Source organism: Bos grunniens, chromosome 10, assembly GCF_055505025.1.
Source record: "Bos grunniens cultivar Pamir isolate PY7600 chromosome 10, Bosgru_T2T1.0, whole genome shotgun sequence".
Classification (NCBI taxonomy): domain Eukaryota; kingdom Metazoa; phylum Chordata; class Mammalia; order Artiodactyla; family Bovidae; genus Bos; species Bos grunniens.
Window position 1 is genome coordinate 52,775,431 of NC_141174.1, and position 15,620 is coordinate 52,791,050.

At 37.9% G+C, this 15,620-nt stretch overlaps 2 protein-coding genes across 6 annotated transcripts in view; both read right to left on the minus strand.

The window, feature by feature from the left end:
- Positions 1 to 2,600: 2,600 nt before the first annotated feature.
- The window catches only part of GTF2A2 (general transcription factor IIA subunit 2), a 31,734-nt gene continuing 18,714 nt past the window's right edge, over positions 2,601 to 15,620 (minus strand). The window contains exons 2-5 of the mRNA XM_086321278.1: positions 9,763 to 9,883; positions 9,069 to 9,173; positions 5,320 to 5,446; positions 2,601 to 2,901 (exon numbers count right to left, since the gene is read on the minus strand). Coding sequence (XP_086177404.1) covers positions 2,876 to 2,901; positions 5,320 to 5,446; positions 9,069 to 9,173; positions 9,763 to 9,834 — 330 coding nt within the window. The 5' untranslated portion in view covers positions 9,835 to 9,883 and the 3' untranslated portion in view covers positions 2,601 to 2,875. The remainder of the gene's footprint in view (positions 2,902 to 5,319; positions 5,447 to 9,068; positions 9,174 to 9,762; positions 9,884 to 15,620) is intronic.
- The window catches only part of BNIP2 (BCL2 interacting protein 2), a 259,244-nt gene continuing 253,420 nt past the window's right edge, over positions 9,797 to 15,620 (minus strand). For all 5 annotated transcript variants that reach the window (XM_086321270.1, XM_086321275.1, XM_086321274.1 and 2 more), the window contains one exon: positions 9,797 to 9,883. In XM_086321270.1, the coding sequence (XP_086177396.1) occupies positions 9,865 to 9,883 (19 nt within the window). In that variant the 3' untranslated portion in view covers positions 9,797 to 9,864. The remainder of the gene's footprint in view (positions 9,884 to 15,620) is intronic.

Sequence of the window (15,620 nt, forward strand, 5' to 3'; positions counted from 1 at the left end):
GAGTGCAATTGTGCGGTAGTTTGAGCATTCTTTGGCATTACCTTTCTTTGGGATTGGAATGAAAACTGACCTTCTCCAGTCCTGTGGCCACTGCTGAGTTTTCCAAATTTGCTGGCATATTGAGTGCCGCACTTTCACAGCATCATCTTTCAGGATTTGAACTAGCTCCACTGGAATTCCATCACCTCCATTAGCTTTGTTCGTAGCATTTACCTTAAGACAAGGTAAATGCCTTGCCTCAAGCCTTGTGTACATTTTATCTACCTATGTACTAGAAAAATAAGATTCTATCATTACTACAGCATATAAAAAAAATGGTTGAATTTTCACCAATTTACAGGGCATTTTTAGATCAACAAAACTAAAGTTGCAAATTCTTATTTTAGTTCTGCTAATAGAGGAACAGACTTTTTTTTCTTGCATATTAAGAGGCAAGTAAGCTTATTATCACTAGAGCCTGTGGGAGAGCACAAACTGGTATACACTCTGGCCGTGTCTCTCCTGTAATCTCTACTAAAGTCTGAGTACTACCATGGTGGGAAGATTGAAACAGCTATATCACTATGCAAATGTTAGCCATGTGATGTGTATGCAAGTAATTACAACGGAGAGGGAATGTCAGGCTGTGACTGCTGCACTCATGCCCAGGGAAAAACAGGTGTGCCAATGATGGCTGAGCTGAATGCAAGAACTGGTTTCAACCTGTGGAATGTGGTATAATCCCTAGGGACTACACCTGGGGCATTAGAGGTGCACCTTAAACACTTGGCACTCCGTACCTGTTACCTGGGTGAATGTGAGTGAGTACTGAGACCCATGCAAGTCCTTCCTGTCCTTTGCTGTGTTTTCTCATGACTTCTCTGTAAAGAACTCATAAGGAAAGAGATCAATATGGGTTACACTCAATACAAGTGGGTTTAAGTTCTGAAGGATGGGTAGGATTTTGATTCTGAAAGGTAAGTCATGAGAAATGAAGGAAACTACATAACCAAAGACAGAAATCTTTTTTTGTATCTTTCTCAAATTAACTGAGCAGACTATGCGATCGCTGGTACGAAAGAGTAGGAAGAGAACACTGGAATAGATTATGCAGAATGGGCTGCAAGAATGAAAGTTAAGTTTTAATGTTAAGAATCAAGGACTGCACTGACATACTGATGTAACACTAGGGGCACCCAGTCCTTCCTACCATTACTAGGTTACAGTAGTCAACCATTTCCTATAAGAAACTCAAGACCTAGGCCAAAGTGCTTCTGTATCTTTTGCAAACACAATCTAGTGACATCATTTATAGGATTTAAAATTCCCAAAAGTATACACCTCCAGTCATAGACTTCAAGGTCTGTATGACTGTTCATAACATGAAAGTCTAAACCATTATTCCTTCGGAAACAGAAGTTTTTCAACCATTCTAAGTTTACTATCAACATTACTCGTCTTGTAACCATTATCCTGAACCTTCAAAATAAAAAGGTATTGATCTTGACTAACTGCAGTTAAGACAAATCCTAATTACATAAAGCCTTTGGTAATTAAGTTTCTAAATCTATAAAAGCGGAACAAAGTTCTTCCAGGGTCTTTGTGAGGATTATCTAGAAGAAAAACACACAGCACCTGGTGTTTACCATAATCAAGTTAATGATGTCGGTCCTTCTCTTACACAGATCAGACTGACTTAAAAACGTGACACCTACAGCGTAACATGCTTTCTCAACAACAAAAGAAAAGCTGAGGGATTGTGTGCAACATAAAGATCTTTTTAATATTTTAATAGGTTTATGATGGAGTGAGAGTGAAAAGACAGCATCATACTGAAAAGGGTTGAATTGGGGGGGACCACAGGCTGGGGCTCTAAAAGCCTGCTCCTACTAAATATAAACATTCTGCGAGGCATTTTTAGAAATGCCACATTCTTCATCATGTATTCCTAGACTGACAAAACTTTTCCTTCAAGTACACAAAGATATGGCAGATGGTTAACAGGACTTTTTACTTAAAGTCTAGTAACTGGTAAGATGTAGAGCACTCTAGAAATGCAACTTGACTGTTATGGCCAATTTAATTACATGTCATGTGAAGACTATTTTATGATGTTGCAAATAGGTTTTTTGGTTTTATTCTAGCTATGAAAGTCACTCAGTCATGTCCGACTCTTTGCAACCAGGAATTGTCCAGGCCAGAATACTGGAGTGGGTAGCCTTTCCCTTCTCCAGGGGATCTTTCCAACCCAGGGGTCGAATCCAGGTCTCCTGCATTGCAGGTGGATTCTTTACCAGCTGAGCTACAAGGGAAGCCCTTATTTTAGCTATATAAGCTGTCTAAAGATGGTCTAATTTTTTCTTAGTTGAGTTTTTCACACCAATGATTACCCTTGTTTTTGCACTCTGAAAAAGATTTTTATAAGGAAAGTTCCAGTCTGGAATTCTGGTTTTGCCCCTGCTAATGCTTTCATCAGCTGAACTCGCAACTGATAACTAACTTGACTCTGTTGAAATGAACGCATGTTCTAATTTCCTTTGCAAGGAACATGGTACTCTTTCAAAAAGCTTATCTAGTATCCACATTTGTGAGCTTAGTGGCTCTAGCAGTTATTACTCACATTGAGTTTTAAAATGAATTTATTAAAGAATGGTCCTAGGAAGGCAACAATGTTTGATTTGTCATTAAAAAAAAAGTTCTGTTTCTTCATGCTGTATAATAAAGAGGGTACAGAGTTATGAGCTTCTTTCTATTGGAATTCTCTGATAGTATAGCACAGAGTAGTCATTTCTGCAATGCTAGAATAAATTAAAAAAAAAAAGTCTCTTCTATGCTTCTCTTCAAAAAGCGATGAACAGTAACAGGATGGCATTAAAAAGCCATTTCTTTTTTCTATTCATTCTGTAGTATTCGAGCCAGTATCTAGGAAACAGAGGAGAGAAAGAGTAAATTCAAGAAGCAACTTAAATATTTCAAGAAAGTCTTTCAAAAGTAAAACAGGAACTAACGGTGGTGAAGAAGCGGAGACAAAAAGCTGACCACAGTAGTATCTTCTGTACTTAAATGTCATTTTACTTTAATGGGAGAGTCAACCTTTAGCCTCCATATTTATGTTAAGAAAAATCAAGCCATACTGCATTTGGTTTATATACTTTTTTTCAGGTCCTCTACTTTCCCCAAATTTAAAACCACAAAGGACAATAATGTATAATCAGAAGAAATTTGTATTTAATTCCTGGTGAGGAAAAAAACCCCCAAATTCTAGTCACTATCACTTTTTCTCTGCTTCTCTATTAGGAACTGAACTGTATTTCAGATAGCTGACCTGTAGAAAAAATGGTTTTATTTCACAGTAGCACTGCATTTATCTGGTTAGGAATGGTACTACTTAATCTCCTACCTCTAACTGCCACAGCCATTTATATTTTAATGACTGTTTTTTTCTGCTGACATAGAGGAACACGAACACAATCTAAACTTTTCTTGAATACTCAACAATTTCTTCTTTGAAGAGCAATCACTTATACTGTGCTGTAAGTGCAGCAGGCTCCTCAGAAGCCACCGAAGGAGGTAAGGCTGCTTTGTACTTTACATCCACTGAAGTTTGAGAAAATAAGATACATCTTTTATTTTTAAGAAGCAAGAGAAATATACTTTAAGGACCATTTATAAGTAAAATACATATGTTTACATGGAGTCTTTGATATTAAGTTTGCTCAGGGGCCTTCACTGACTTTTTGGTTATTAAATACGTTTCAAATAATTGAAACCGACACTCTGCTAGTCTATAACTGTGCTGTCCAATATGGTAGCCACTGGCTAGGCACATGTGCTTCAAGTTAACTAATATATATGAGACCATTAACTATCTCAGCTACCCTAACCCATTCCAAGTGCTTAATATCAGATGTGGCTACAGGAGAGTACAGATAGAAAATTTCCATCAGGATGCTGATCCATATAATTAACTCATTTTGGTAGAGGTCTAGAAATTACACAGGAATGCTAAAATCCTATAGTAAAAGTTTGAAAACTTAAGGGTTATAAGGATGCTATTAGCCTAAATTATAAGAAAGACTTGGGGAAAAAATACATTATCTGACATATAGAGAAATGTTATCACTTGTGATCCAGGAGCTATTTTTAAACAGACTTTTGTTGTTGTTATAACAAGGACCAATGTATATGATAACTATGTAAAGTTATCCTAAAGTTCTTAGAATGATTATTTCTAGTTAACCTTCTGAAACATACAAGCCACTGTAACATTGCTCATTTTAGACTCTGACATCTGGAAAACACAATTTCTTTAAAAAAGGGAGAAAGGTATAATTTCAGGCAGCTATCAAAAATCAGGCTTAAGAGAACAACAGTTAATGAATTGTGTGAAAAACGATGTATTCACAAATGAGTATTACTATAAAGATATATATAAATGAAGGCTAGACGATTATATACTCAAGTGATACGTTATCTCCAGATGATGTTACAAATGATGTCTTTTCTTCTGTGTGGTTTTCTGTCTTTATATCTTTTCAGTGATTAGAGCGTTTCTTTGAAACCCAAATTATAACAATAAAAACCTAACCTATAACCCAAGAAATGTAGGGTTTTGCTGTCCACATTGGTCTTTCTCTTGCTTTTCACAAGTCCCCTTCTTGGAATGTAACAGTCTTTTCTATTGAATTTCAGGAATAATTGCTTTAAATGCAAACTGTTCAGAATACAAAGTAAAAGTAAGTATATTTAAAATACAATTTATATATTTATTTTTGCTAATTGAATTTAATCATGGGACAGAAAGCAGGGACATACAGTTTCTGAAACATTAAAGGCGTGAACAAGTTCCTAGGTCTGCTGTGAAAATATCTGTGAGTAGCAGATGAGAAGGCTAGATGTTTACCCTTATGAGTGATGGGGCTCTTATAATTATTTAAAAGATTTTAAATAATCACTTTAAAATGTATAGCTATTCAGTAACACAGAAACCATAGGATAAATTGTTGAAATTAAACACTTAAGGAAAAAGAAAAAGCTTGAGAAATACTTCAAACCTGTAACAGAAATAGGGAAGAAAAGCTTACTAATTTGTTCCCCTTTCCCCCAACACAAATTCAACCTGTGCAAGTAGTCTATGTGTCATATGAAGTGTTTATACCTAAAGTTAGTAAGAGGACTATTTGAGATCTAGAATTTAGAATCTGAGAAAGGAGCCAGGTCTCTAGCTGGGAGTAGATCATTAGCCAACTTTCCCCCTTACTTTCAGATGATTGTCTAAAGACGCATGAAAACAAGATTTCAAGTAGTTTTGCTTTCACAGTAATTAGGGTAGACACTTACTTTTACCATCACAGGCTACAATTTTCACTTTATCCACTTTAATAAGTTCTGTCACCTCTCTGAATTCAACATCATTCAATACAAAAGTCCACACGTTATCGCAGAATCTGTATGTATTTAGAGAGCCCTTTAAAACAAAACATTGAGGCAAACCATGAAGTCATTTTTGCCCCCTCACATTTTTCTCCAGACAACTTATGAAGTCCTAGCTACAAGTACATAATTCTCAAAACAGGATGAAAATTAAGGAACATACAGCAAGCAAGCTAAGTGTTAAAATACCATACTATTACTTAAAAACAATCCTAGAGAAATATGCCAAGGTAAGAGTTTATTTTAGTTAGCAGACTACTTCCAGCACTGGAAGAGCCTGCAAACTACTCACCTGAAATCTGAAGGGGAATGTGAATTTGTATTTCTACTGCCCTCATGTGGTGAAATTATGAAAATGTATTTGAATTTTTATGAAACTATTTTAAGAAAGCAACCTATTTTATTGTGTGTGTTAATTCTCCAAATTTGTACAGATGCATGGAATTCCTAGAAACATTACTATATTAGCCACTAAGATAACATTATTGTCCTGTGCAACTGACATTCTAATTTATTTCTTTTAGGAAAAATATGTGTCTGAACATCAAAAAGGTCTTTTTGAAGAGTGTGATGGTGCAAGGATGAATGCTAGCAGAGTATAATCAAAACCTGAGAGACATACACATGCACATGGATTCACAAAACACTGAAATTTAGTATGTGATAAGACACTTACATGCCTAAAACCTTCAAACCAGAAAAAAAATTCAGCACAAAACTGTTCCCTGCAGCGTTACCTGTAATACCAAAAATGTGAGTTCTCACTAATGTCTTACAAAGTTAGGATGACTAGGGTAACTATAATGGTTATGACTCAGTTTACTAAATTCATTAAATAATAGGAATAATTACCATCCTAGGTGCTAAGGATACAATGGTAAACAACAGACATATGATCCCTGCCACTCAGGAGGTTTAGCTGAGCAGGGAGGATCGTTAAAACAAGTAAATACGTAGCGTGAAGTGCTATGTAAGCATGAGTTACTTGGAGTATAGCAGAAGACAGGACAGAGGACGCTTGCGTTCCACAGACTAAGGAGTCAAGGAAACAAAGGTGGGACAGCAGCAATGAAGACAAATACCTGGTATGGGATAAGAAGTTCCAGAAACCAGAATATGACAGGAGGTCCTAAGGTAAAAGAGATCATGAACCTTGGGAAAGCTTTCATATCCTGAGGGTATCAGGAGGTCAGTGAAGGATCTCAAGCAGAGGAGTAATGTACTAAAATTGCATTTTTGGTGATGGCATGAAGACCAGACAACAGGGGAGTGTGACTGGAGGAAGGAGCCCCTAAAAAGCTATAGCTGGCTGTGTCAAACAGGTGAGAGAGGCTGGGAAATAGCAGGAGCAAAGGGTCCTGAGAAGTGGAGAGGTTTTAAAAGATGGCTCTGTCAAAACTTGACAACCAACTGGATATGGTTGGATAGTGAAGAGAGAAGTCTCTGTTAGTCCCAAGTTTCTGGCTCCTGTAACAAGCCAGAAAAAGCTGGTTTGAGAGGAAAGTTAAATTTGAGTTTGAGTTACAACTTACTGTATCCAGTGCACAGCTGGACTGTAAAAGCAAGTATGGGAGAATATCAGCTTTAAAGTCAAAGACTGGATGAGATCATGAAAGGAGCATATGTGAAGCCCTAGATAACCCCTTAGGAAAACCAACAATTAAGTGACAGAGACAGTAGGAAAACTACAAAGGAGCCTGAGAGAGGGGTCAGAGAATAGAAGGAAAGCTAGAACAGTATGGTTTCAAGGGAAGTATGAATTTTAAGAGATTAATCAACAGTATTACTGATTGTACACTGGATTTATCAATAAGTAACCTGGCAAGAGAAATTTCAGTAGGAATGAGATTAATGCATTGAAAATCACTCAGAACATACTGTTAAGTAAAAAGACACAAAGTTGTAAGTGTAAAAAAAATTTTTTTAATTAGATCTGTTCTTTTGACTATAGTTTGAGGCTTTTGGAAGGCTGAAAAACCAAATGCCAACTTCAGTGTTCATTTCTGGCATCCCTGAGTGTGTGTATAATCCACGATCCTATGAATGTGTAGGTTACTGTCATTTCCAGTCGGTGGTAGCTGTGTCAATAATGTGAACTAGGTAGGTCACTGTGATTTACGATTAGCATGTAAACATTCAAATATGCTGAAATTCAATACTTTATATTCAAAATATTCCTTATAGATGATATGTGGTTACACTGTATCTTTACTATACATTTTTCCCACTTTTTGTTTTACATATATCTATAACTGAGTACAGAGAAGACAATGGCACCCCACTCCAGTACTCTTGCCTGGAAAAAATCCCATGGACGGAGGAGCCTGGTAGGCTCCAGTCCATGGGGTTGCTAAGAGTCGGCAACGACTAAGCGACTTCACTTTGACTTTTCACTTTCCTGCACTGGAGAAGGAAATGGCAACCCGCTCCAGTGTTCTTGCCTGGAGAATCCCAGGGACGGTGGAGCCTGATGGGCTGCCGTCTATGGGGTCGCAAAGAGTCAGACACGACTGAAGCGACTTAGCAGCATAACTGAGGAACACTTTTTAAATCCTTTAAACATATCCAGACTAGAAATCTACAATAACTAGATGATCTCTCAGACCTTGTGAACCCTATGACTCTATAAACAAACAAATTCTCTACATGGGCTAAAGTTTATGTACCATCATGGCTCAATTTAAAGGATCAAGTTTTGAATAACAAACTAGACAGATGTATATATATGACTGTACAAAAAAAAAGCTAACTTTGCCAGAATTACTACTGTTCAAGAATCTACTGATAAAATTTTATAAAGACATATTTTACTCTAGATAATTATTAGGCATGTGAAACTGGTGTGACTTGTTTACAAATATAAAATACATGCAGATTTTATCCCTTCATGTAAATAAGTCAAATGTGGCCCTGTTTGTCTTCTTTTGCCTTTTATACCCAATATCCAGAACAATGCCTTGTACTAATGGGCATTGAAATGTTTGCTGAATAAATGGCATTTTGTCTTTTGTGTTTTTCATCACCAGCTAAAACCAAAATCCCCAAACACTGATGTTCTCTTAAATGCAAATTAACATCTATGTTCTTTTTATATGATGATTTTCATATCTTTTAATCCGAATTTACTATCAAATTAAGATTGTTTGGTTTGGTCTTACTGTTCAAAGTACAAATGATTCCTATGAGACCTAGCTATCAGAAGAGCCCATTATTTGCCAACAGGTCTGCCAGTAAGCCATGCTATCTAAGAGTAGGTGGGACACAACATGAAGTTTCTAGAAATTACATTATACTTCCCTGGCCAGAGTTTAAAAATCATAACTGATCCTTAGAGATTACTCTCCCTTACCTTCAATCCTGAAGATATTGTTTCAGACGTCTGACATCTCAGTAACTCTTCAAGGAAGGTAGCCAAACATATATAGGCTGATTTGTGAAATAATGGAATAAAAATCTAAAAAGTGTGTCTCACATTAAGTGAATGAACTGGTAGATGTATCATTTAAATATAAAACAACAGGATTCAGTTGGTCTAAAACAAGTTTTAAAGTTTCATTAAGTCATGTCTTTTTATGATTAATAACTACAGAGGTATTATAAAAATCACTTTTGTGACAACCATGGTGCAGCCTCTAGATTTCAGAATACATCCTTACCCTGAAGTTGACGCGGTTCCTGACCCTCTGTGCCAGCGCTGCATTTATTGCCTTATCAAACTGAAGTAGAACTTGAAGGGCAAGTTGGGGGGTAATCTGTTGAGACTGAAAAAATAAAGGTCATGAATCCTCTTTGGGAAGAACATTAAAGACAAATAAAAATACATGAGTTATCATCTAAAATTTAACTAAGTTTAATCAGAGCCTCTAAACTCGAATCCCTTGTTCTTTCTTTGCAATGACAGGCAATTAATAAGCAAAACCTGACAGTATTTTCTTATACTATCTTGAAACATAATTTTGAAAAGAAAACATACAGTGATGTTACAACATCAGGACAAAACTTTGTCTGTCATTCCTTCACAGTATCTGGAAAGAAGTTTTCACTGATAAACTGAAGGAATCAAGTCCTGAGAAAAAACTTGGGATCAGTAATATGTTAAAAAAAAAAATCTAATAAAATTCATCAAAGTTCAAGATATATGAAAATACACAATATGTTCTTGGATGAGAAGTTTATGTATAAATGTTAATTTTCCTAAAATTATGAATTCAAAATTCTAATTTACATCTCAAGACTTGCATTAACTTGTCTAAAGTTAAAGCTACACACAATAATGCTATTTTCATAATTATGAGAACAAGAATTACTATACATCCATCTAAATAAAAATGTTGATTTTTAGTCTCTCACCTGTATAAGCTCATCGAGGCTCTCCTGAAGACTGTTTCCCAATGTGGTATTTCTGTACAACTGATATGCCATGGCTTAGGAGGGAGAAATTCCTTTTCTTATTCAGGCTTGCATTGATGTCCTAAAAATTTAATATGAAAGTATTAAAAAAAACATTATAAATCACATATGTAATACAGTCTACTTCATATATTCAAATATACACTATTACTGGGCTTCCCTGATGGCTCAGTGAGTAAAGAATCCACCTGCAATGGAGGAGACACAGGCGACATGGGTCCGATCCCTGGGTCGGGAAGATCCCCTGGAGGAGGAAAATCGCAACCTATTCTAGCATTCTGAAAAATCCCACTGATAAGAGGAACCTGGTGGATTACAGTCCAAAGGATTACAAAGAATTGGAAGTGACTGAGTGACTCAGCTGGAGAAGGCAAGGGCACCCCACTCCAGTACTCTTGCCTGGAAAATCCCATGGACGGAGGAGCCTGGTAGGCTGCAGTCCATGGGGTCGCACAGAGTTGGATACGACTGAAGTGACTTAGCAGCAGCAGCAGAGTGACTCAGCACATACTATATATACTATATATTAACTTAGGAATTACAAGGAATGGTTAAAAACGCTTTTTCTATTTTTCTACTATTTCAACATAGGCATTTACACTCCTTTATACAGAGTGTGTGTGTGTATATGTATATATAAATGCACACCTTTATCATTTCTTTCAAACATCTACCTTTTGATCTACTCTGGACTTTACCATGTACCATTTTTTCCCACTTACTGCCAAGGCAGTGATTCCATCTCCAGCTCACATTTGTGTGCCTTCCCCTTCATTTTCCTATTCTCTTAAAATGCAATATTTATCGAGTGCCTACCAAGAAGTTAACACGGTGATAGGTATCGTGGGAGAGGAAGATGAAGATACACTCTGATTTTAAATAATTTATACTTTTGGGAAGGTAAACATAAAAAAGACATACAAAAGAAATTTAATAGAGATTAAGAACTGTGACAGAGACTATACAGAAGCTGATTGATTGAATGAGTTGGCTCACAAAAACTTCCTGATTCTTCAAGCTAGACTTTAGCCAAGCAAAGGAGGAAAGTCACCTTAGGCTGAAAAAACAGGAGTAAAGCCACGGAAGGATGAAATCATCCAGTCTACAGACAGAACTACAAGTTGATCCATATTAGGGTATAGGTATATGAATAGGAAGTGGAAAGGACACGAGGCTGAACAAGATGACATGGGTGGATTTGTCAGGAAAGGTGCCAGAATTTTACCAGTGAAGGTAAGGGGAGCCCCTGAAGCTTTCTAGGTAGGAAAGGTCAGACAAACGGGCAGCAATGTAAAGGACGTACTTGAATACAAGTTTAGAAAGAGATGAGGGATGAGGAGTACAGATTCAGCAAATACTGAGCTTCTACCATATGCTGCGTCCAAGATCCCTGACCTTGTCACACTTTCAGTTTGGACAGAAGGAGACAGTTGTACACAGAGTAGCCTCAAGTAAAACTTAGCAAAAAATAACAGCTGCCTTCTCATTACATACTTGGTGAGCATCTGATACACCTGATCACTCCTGCCTTCTCCGAGTCTTTTCTCTGGCTTTTGTGACGCCACAGTCAGCCTTCTCCTCCCGCCACACTGGGCACTACAGTTTCTTGTTTCCTTTGGTGGGCTGCTCCTCAGCAACCTGACTTCTAAGCCTTGAGTACCCCGAGGCTTCTTATGTCTTCTCTGTATTTGTTTACTCCCTTAATTACCCTATCTAGGCTACAACTTTAAATACATTGTATTTATCTGCTGATGACAACCAAACTTTTTGCCAGTCCTGACCTTTCATATGTCCATGCTGCCGCACACAAAATGATGTCCTTGACACTGGATGGAAATATCAAATAGTAGATCAAATTAAATTTGTCAAAAACCAAATTCCTTGATATTCTTTCTTCAAAACTCCTCTGCCCCTGGTTTGCCTACCTCAATTAACAGTACATCTAGTCTTCCAGAAAGATGGCTCCAAAACCTTACAGCCAAGTCCTCTCACATCCTGCATGCAAGCTATCAGCAAATCCTTTCAGCTATTCCTTCTGAATATAACTAGAATCGGACAACCGTGACCATCTCCACTGCTAGTACTAGATCACCATCATCTGTCACTAAGATTTACAGTGATAGACAAGTAAGGGGTCATCCTCTTTCTGCCCTTGCCTATCCCACCCCTGCCTGCCCCTTGAGTTGTTACAGTGAACCTTTTAAAACAGAAATAAAATCATATCACTCATCTATCAAAACCTCTCATGGCAGCATCCTATTTCAAAGTAAAAACCAAAGTCCTCCTAATGGTTTTCAAGGCCTGAGTGATCTGGGCCCTCCACTATGTCTCTGGAACTTGACTTCTTCTACCCTCTCTCTCACTGATTGCTTCAGCTGTACCAGTGCTCTGCTTCAACATGGCAAGATGTTCTTGCTTAGGGCCTCGGCGTTGGCTGTTCTTTTTGGTTCAAATGTTCTGCGCAGATACCTGCATGGTTTACTCTCATTTGATTCACATCTCTGCTCAGGTATTACTTCATCAGAAATGACTTTTGTGACCAACCTAGAAAAAAGAACTTCCCCCCTTTCCCTTTGCACTGCTTCATCTTCATTCATACCAGTAGCTGAAGCTGACATAAATATGCTTATCCGGTTTCCATCCCCACTAAAACAGATGTTCCCTAAAGATAGGACTTTCATTCACTTATATATTTATCATCTGGAGCAATGCCTAGTACACAGTATGAATTCTGTTCATACTGTATCTGTTCATGAATAAATAACTTGGTGATATGTCAAAATGCCAATAGCAAATTGTATTGCGATTAGGTGTATTTATAATAGCTTTTCTACTTTACTGAAGGAAGTGAAGCAGTAAGAACTTTAATTCTCAAAACTACATCTAAGCACCTATCAGTATCTGCACACTCTGCTTGTCATTAAGTCAAACTATCAATGTTGTTACCTAGATACAACCTGTGTACCAGGTCCTAACCTCTCTAGGACAGGATATTGTTTCAAGAATTCAATTATTCCTTCTCTATCAAATTCCTGTCTATGGATCTTTCCCAGGAACAAACAGGAGCTATTTCTCTCATCTTAAAAAGTCTCAACTTGCTTTTCCCACCAGCCTCACTTTTTTTCTCTATTCCTCTATGTAGCAAAAATGCCAAATAGTTGTTTGTATTCATGGTCTCTCATTCCTTTTCTCACATTTTCTCTTAAATTTACACCTTAAGGTTTTGCCTCAAGCATTAAATGAAACAGATTGTGAAGGTTATCACTGGCAATGATACAACTAATAATCCTCAACTCTTAGTTCTCATCAGACTTAAGCATTTGGCAAAGATGAATGTTCGCTCCTCTTTGATAAAGGATCTTGTCTTAGCTAGTGGGACAGTACACTTTCAGGGTCGTTCTCTTAAATTTACTGGTCCCTCCTCAATATCGTTTGCTAGTTGATGCTCTTCTCCCCCAACTCATAATTTCACAAGACACAGCCTTGGTTCTCTGACTTTCTGTGTACACTCATTCCTTGCTGCTATCACTCTGTCTCATGGCTTTACACACCATTGCTGATGATCCCCAAATTCGTATACTAGCAAAGACCTTGCCCTGGACTCATTCCTGGATCCAACTGCCTACTCAGCATCTCTATTTGTTGTCTTTCCTGTCTGAGTTGATCAAACTCCATACCTCTATGGGCTTAGGCAAAAACCTGTGAAGATATTCCTGACCACCTTTTCCTACTCTTGGTCTGGCCATCTTACCTCCACATCCAATCTCTAGCATAACCTGGTAACTCTACTTTCAATATGCATTCGGAATCCAGCCGTTTTTCACCATTTGTACTCTCATCACCCTGATGTCTGCCACTGTAACTGTCACGGGATTACTGAAATAGCTTCCTAACTGGTTTCCTGGTTTCCATGCTTGCCTTCTACATTCTAATCCCAATTCAGCGGTCAGGTGCTCTTTTGGAACACAGTATTTCTCTTCTTTGTGCAGAACTCTCATGTAGCGCCACCCAAGTTGGACAGGTGATAGTGGAGAGTTCCAACAAAATGTTATCCACTGGAGGGAATGACAAACCACTCCAGTATACTTGCTGTGAGAACCTCACGGACTGTATAAAAAAGCAAAAAGATACGACACGGAAGATGAGCCCCCGAGGTCAGAAGATGTCCAATATACTACTGGGGAAGAGCAGAGGACACCTACTAACAGCTCCAGAGAGAACGACGCGGCTAGGCCCGAGTGGAAATGGCACTCAGTTGTGGATGTGTCTGGTGATGAAAGTACCATCCAATGCTGTAAAGAACAAGTACTGCAGAGGAACCTGGAATGTTAGGTCCACGAATCAAGGTAAACTGGACATGGTCAAGCAGGAGATGGCAAGAGGAAACATCGACATTTTAGGAATCAGTGAACTAAAATGGATGGGAATGTGTGAATTTAATTCAGACAACCATTATATCTACTACTGTGGGCAAGAATCCCATAGAAGAAATGGAGTAGCCCTCATAGTCAACAAAAGAGTCTGAAATGCAGTACTTTCGTGTAACCGTAAAAATGACAGAATCATCTTGGTTTGTTTCAAGCCAAACCATTCAATATCACAGTAATCCAAATCTCTGCCCCAACCACTGATGCTGAAGAAGCTGAAGCTGATTAGTTCTATGAAGACCTCCTAGAATTAACACCAAAAAAAGATGTCCTGTTCATCATAGGGGACTGGAATGCAAAAGTAGGAAGTCAAGAGATACTTGGGAGTAACAGACGAGTTTGGCCTTGAATACAAAATGAAGCAAGACAAAGGATAACCGAATTCAGCCAAGAGAATTCAATTGTCATAGCAAACACCCTCTTTCAGCAACACAAGAGATGACTCTCCACATGGATATCACCAAATGGTCAATACCGAAATCAGACTGATAACATTCCTCATAGCTGAAGATGGAAAAGTTGTATATAGTCAGAAAAAACAAGACTTGGAGCTGACTGTGGATCAGACCATCAGCTAGCTCCTCACAGCAAAATTCAGGCTTAAGCTAAAGAAAGCGGGGAAAACCACTAGTCCAGTAAGGTATGACTTAAATCTCCTATGAATATACAGTGGAGGTAACGAATGGATTCAAGGGATTAGATCTAGTAAACAGAGTGCCTGAAGAACTTTGGACAGAGGTCCGTAACACTCTACAGGATAATAAACCATAATACTGAAGAAAACATAATAAATAGGATAAACCATAATACTGAACATAGCTGTAATACTGATCAAAACCATCCCAAAGAAAAAGAAATGCAAGAAGGCAAAGTGGTTGTCTGAGGAGGCTTTACAAACAGCTGAAGAAAGAAGAGAAGTGAAAATCAAGGGAGAAAGGGAAAGGTACCCCCAACTAAACGCAGAGTTCCAGAGAATAGCATGGAGAGACGACAAGGCCTTCAATGAACTGCGCGTAAAAAACTGTTCATGAAAACTACCTTCATAAAAACAGAAGGTAACAACAGAAAGGGTCAGACGAGATCTCTCCAAGAAAATTGGAAATACTGAAGGCACATTTCATCCAAAGATGGGCACAATAAAGGACAGAAATAGTAAAGCTCTAATAGAAGCAGAAGTAATCAAGGTGAGATGAAAATACACAGAAGAACTGTACAAAAAAGATGTTAATGATCTGGATAACCCTGATGGTGTAGTCTTTCACTCAGAGCCAGACATCCTGGATGTGAAGTCAAGTGGGCCTTAGGAAGCACTGCTGCCAATAAAGCTAGTGGAGCTGATGGAATTGCAGCTGAGCTATTTAAAATCTTAAA